Here is a 5,791-nt window from a genome sequence, read left to right as displayed (position 1 = left end):
GCCCTAGATAAGGAGGTTACCCTTAGGTGCGGAAGGTGCAGGTTTGGCAGTGCCACAGCGGATAGGGCTGTGCGCACTGGCAAATAGGCACAGCGTGCGAGCAGTGGGTATTTGCTGCGGGTTCCAGTGAATGGTGTGTGTATCGTTCTGTGTGTTGTTGCTGCATGTGCTGGGAGCAGTGTGTGCAGCGTGTGCGAACGTCTGCAGGCTGACGGTGAGAGCTGTGTGTCTGCTGCAGGCTGTTAGGAGTAGCGAGTAGCTAGTTGTAGGGAGGATTAGGGACGTGGGTAGCTAGGGGAGAGGGGCAGGGTATTACTCCGCAGGCCCTAGGAGATTTCCCCAAGCCACCCCAGGTTACGGTTCATCAGGGACAGGCCCTAGGTTAGGGTTCCTGTCACTTTAGGGTTAGTTAGGGATAGACAGGGATAACGGCGGTTGCTGTTCCCGTGATGCGGTTGGTGTTCCCGTGATGCGGTTGGTGTTGCCGTGATTCGGTTGTGTTCCCGTGAAGCGGTGGGACCCTCGTTGGGGTTCCTGGAGAAGTACCTGGATAGGATCAGACGGATGCATCGCACGTCTGACCCTTTGAGAAGAGAGTTGCAGGCCCGAGCATCGGAGTGCTCGGAAGGTACCTCTGTATTATATGTGCACCAACAGGCCTATTAGTTCATAGTGACTGCGCAGTCACCCACGACCTCCGTAGGAGTACGGGACATTGGGTGTGGGGGATCACAGGACACTGGGTGGGAACACCAGACATTGGGCCTGAGGTGATAAGGTTATGATGTTATGTAATGTGTGATATGTGTGTTAGTAAAGTGTTGAGTATTGTTTTATCGTATACGTGTGTTATTGTATTTCTTACCCAGGGCTATCTTTCATAATGGGGATCCTGGGTAAGTGGAGGCGCTGCACCAGGTAAATGGTACGGGTTTCCCCAGGCTCCCAGCTAGCGGAGGCTCAGATCTCCTGGAGCCACAGGTGTGATACAGTTACCAGTAGTCCCTTAGAAGAGGTGTGTCGCAAGGAAAGGGACCGGTTAGACCACAAGGGGCCAATGTGAGATTGGGTGGGTCAGGCCGGTTCACAAAAAGGGCTACATATATATATATATATATATATATATATATATATATATATATATATATATATATATATACAGTGTTCGACAAACCTATACATTTGCACGCCCCGGGCGAGTGGATTTAACATTGTGGCGAGCTCCTATTGGCCCAAGCAGCACACGTGTGGTACTAGGTGGCGAGTAGATTTTTTTGTTCGGCGAGTAGATTTTTTGGTGATTTGTCGACCACTGTGTATGTATATATATATATATATATTGAGAACAAAGAATGATTGACAGCACCCCTATTAGCACACACCTGTATCCTTGCAAAACAAATCCCACACTGCAGAACGATGCACCCAGCACAGATGTCTAACAATAAGATATATGGTGACAGGATACTAGGTAAATGGCATTTAGTAAAAAATAAAAATACATAAAAATATGAAAAAATAAAAATAAAATAGCAAAAATAATGTAAAAAGAAAAATATACCTATAAAAATGTGTGTAAGTCTCTTTACAATGTTATCAATAGAACAATATAGCATGTCCATACAAATCCTTAAAAATGAAATTGTAGTCCTGGGCAGCTTTAATCTTGGGTTCACCAACCTCCCAACGATACCTAAGAGAAAAAAAAAGGAAAGAAAAAGCGCCCGATCCTTGTGTAAAATCAGATAATAAGGGGTTTTAATTTTCCATGAACAGATGATTATATATATAATAATTAAGAATTTTAATAATTTATTCAATGCTAATTAAACTTATATATAATATGGTATGATTTTATAAATTGATGCACTTAATTGATTATTTAATTTTTTAGTTATAACAATTAATAATAATATATATCTAGAATTCGTGATCTTGATAATATTTGTTGTTTGTATCATTTGTTTAATTCCATTGTAATTCTAAATGTTGTGTTAAAATTGCTATTTACAAAATTGATTTAGTTTTTATATATGTATTTTTTATATATGTATTTTTCATCCAATTATATATATATATATATCCTTCTTTAATTTCTGCCATTTGGTCAAATACCTAGCACAGATGATCTCTATACAAATGTAACTGATTGTTGTTGACTGATATTTACATAATTTATTGGTTGGATCACTTTAAATAGTCAGTCAGCCCAGTCAGTGTTTATCCCCTGATGAAATCCGCTGAGACGGATGAAACGCGTAGGGTCACGTGGTACAGGAACTGCGGTGGTTGAATAGCCCAGGCTCCAGAGCAGAGACATCAGTCCAGGAGTATCCTGCAACACGATCGGTGGAGGATTGAATGCAGCCAGAGATACCTACCATTCCAACTGAGGTGAAAGAAAAAGGTTTTACTGGCAGCACATCCCACAGCAGAGCTGATTAACAACGGCATTACCTGTATGCAGACGGAGGACAGCTGTGTTATCTGGACGTCGGCGTGGTGCATGGACTTGTCCCATAAATTGCTTGTTTTTATTTGACAAAGTGTGAGTTGGCAATCGTCTGTTCATGGAAAATTTAAACCCCTTATTATCTGATTATACACAAGGATCGGGCGCTTTTTCTTTCCTTTTTTTTCCTTATATATATATATATATATATATATATATATATCCTAGGCAGGTGTAATATTATATATGATTATATATATATATATATATATATATATATATATATATATATATAAAGCAGAAAATAGCCGTGTTAGTCCAGTTGCGATAGTGCAGAATAAATGAGTTCTTCAGTATTAGGTGATACCAGGTGTCCAATAAAAAAGGTATCACCTATTACTGAAGAACTCATTTATTCTGCACTATACCCACACCTACCCACACCATTTATATTAACTCCCACTCCACACACACCTTTTGTAAAGCACTGTATACACTGTGGGCTCTCCATTCATTTATTTTCACACAGATAAACACACACACTCCTACATCACTTACTTTCAGGAACCATTTAACACCTCTAGCCATAAACCACATCCACACACGGGGGAGGGTCGAGCACAGATAACATTCCAAGAGACACTGTTTTTAAGTATTCCCTTTGCTTGCTTCATTCATTGTAACATCGCCGGAAGAAGAGATCAGTGTATCTCGAAAGCTCGCACAAATAAAAGCATTTCGTTAGCCACAGAACGGTATCGTTCAAAGAGAAAAAGCATAGCTTGGCAACACTGAGATGTATGCCAATCGCCCAGGTCCATGCATTCCCGAGAGGTGGTGATAGGAATCGGGCACTACTACAGTTGGAAGCAAGAACTATCCACAGCTTGGACACACTCAGTCCACGGGGTCTGAATGAAGACTTCAAATTAAGTTGTTTCCTTTAAACCAGCCGATTGAGGGTTTTTCATGTTGACTCTAGGGGATGTTATATCCCCACAACTTGTTTACCAACTATATGTTTCTAGTACTGTATATGCTTTGTTGCTTGTCTATGTCATAGCTGCGTGTAATAGGTGATTTTACATCCCCAGAGGAGCATGACAGCGCTGACTGAGGATTCACACATCGCTGGTTTCCCTGCTGCAATGGTTAACTTTGCTTATCATAATAGGCATGATTGCACTCTGTTTACTAGGTTTTTCACCAACAGGGCGCCTATTCTGCATACAGGAATTTACCCACTATGTGTTTCTTATATATGCTCTGTTGCTTTTCTATGCCATAGCTACTTGTAATAGGTGATTTTACATCCCCAGAGGAGTATGGCTGTGCTGACTGAGGATTCACACATCGCTGGTTTCCCTGCTGCAATGGTTAACTTTGCTTATTATAGTAGGCATGATTGCACTCTGTTTATTAGGTTTTTCACCAACCGGGCGCCTATTCTGCACATAGGGATTTTCCATGGGCAAACCAACAGGACATACCTGTTTCGGATTAGGATTGGACTATGGACTGTACACTAAGGCTCTTGGACATTGAGCAGGTTTTGCATTAACGATTATCATGTTTTGCCCTTTAGATGGTTAATGCCCCATTTATCAGTAATGTCATTAGAAGCCATACCCAGGCTACATATTATGTATCCATTACAATGGTCTTGTGACGCTTCTGCCACAGCTTTATGCCAGGGCAGTTTATATTGGCCACGTGCCGGGTCCATGGAAACAGCCACGGATTTGATACTAGGTCCACGAGTGACCAACAGCCTTCCACATCGTCATTTTAACATTTATATTTTTGCACTTAGCACGTTGGAATATTGATTTTTGAATGACAGTGCATGTCTGACCTTGGCCTCATATGCAATTTGTGGTTGGGGCTTTTTTTCTGTTTGCCACATAAGTGACACTGCAGCAATGGGAATAGGGACCACAGTACAGCTCTATGGCTTCTGCCACACACATACATGTGGAGCCTACACACACCACTTTTGACTTGGGAGCCACTGTGTGAACTTTAATCCCCCTGCAGTGGCTTCCACTATATTTCCTATTGAGCTACTAAGTACATCTTGTACTGAGTGCTCACATTGAGGTTACCCAAGGTCAGCACTGCATCTGACATCACGCTGTGCAATCAACTTGATTTGCAGCACCTGTTATTTGTGAGTGTTCTAGGGGTATATATATGTGTTCACTTCTGTCCTGTAACTGCACCACCTTGACAAAGGTCCCATTCGTGGACCGAAACGTTGGTTTTGTGTTTATTTTATTTTTTCAATACACTTGTTTGTTCAATTCTAGAGTGCTGCCTGCTGATTTCGTTTCCAAACGGTATCGTATTGCATATATACAGTGGTTGACAAATCACCAAAAAATCTACTCGCCACACAAATCTACTCGCTACCTAGTACCAAATGTGTGCTGCTTGGGCCAATATTTACTCGCCCGGGGGTTAAATCCACTCGCCCGGGGCGAGCAAATGTATAGGTTTGTCGAACACTGCATATATATATATAGATATACATAGATATATATATAGATATATATAGATATATATATATATATATATATATATATATATATATATATATATATATATATCTATATCTATATCTATATATCCTAGGCAGGTGTAAAACCCTACCCCAGTTCCTGGCCAGAGTAAAGATAGACATATATGTTGCACAAGGATCACACCGTATCATGTGACCCTTCTCTCAGCTTCTGGAAAAACAGTCAGTACCTTTCAAAGGCAACATAATAGTAACAACTACATAATAATTGGGACCTCTGAGGATTAACCTCTACACTGCCTGCAGATTTCAGAGCTGACTAGGGAAAAATCAGTAAGGGTGCTACATTACATTAAGATCACTGTCATATAAGGGAGTCTTTGTAAATGAAATTCATGGGTCATTTGGATTGCAATATCGGTGGTGATCATGGGTCATTTGGATTGCTACAGAAACTCTGAGGTAGAGGAACCAACATGTCCTTTTAATTATTCAGCTTTCTACCATATATTCAGCTCAATAAAGTAGGGCTGCAAAACAGATTCACTGATACAGTATAACACTAGTTTGTTTGTTTTTGCGGTTTTTCTATCCCTGGCATCTCCATGGGCTCTCAATTGATTTCAAATAATGTTTTTTTTACCTACAGAATCTATTACAGCCACCTCCTTCTCACGGACATCCCAACTTCCCACAACTGATAATGAGGTACAACCTAAGAGCACGTCCCCAGTTACTTACACATCTTCAGGTACAAACTGAACTGTGATTGTTATTGTTTTTTCTTTCTCGTTTAGTCAGGACCTTAACTTAAAGAA

At 40.7% G+C, this 5,791-nt stretch overlaps 1 protein-coding gene across 2 annotated transcripts in view; it reads left to right on the top strand.

Annotated features, from left to right (window-relative positions):
- LOC142465180 (uncharacterized) overlaps positions 1–5,791 on the top strand; it is a 57,879-nt gene that overhangs the window by 7,539 nt on the left and 44,549 nt on the right. For both annotated transcript variants that reach the window (XM_075569150.1, XM_075569149.1), the window contains exon 3: positions 5,623–5,724. In XM_075569150.1, the coding sequence (XP_075425265.1) occupies positions 5,623–5,724 (102 nt within the window). The remainder of the gene's footprint in view (positions 1–5,622; positions 5,725–5,791) is intronic.

The sequence above is a fragment of the Ascaphus truei genome, chromosome 13 (assembly GCF_040206685.1).
Source record: "Ascaphus truei isolate aAscTru1 chromosome 13, aAscTru1.hap1, whole genome shotgun sequence".
Lineage (NCBI taxonomy): Eukaryota > Metazoa > Chordata > Amphibia > Anura > Ascaphidae > Ascaphus > Ascaphus truei.
The sequence above is the reverse complement of the archived record's forward strand: the minus strand, read 5'-3'. Positions and strand labels throughout refer to the sequence as shown.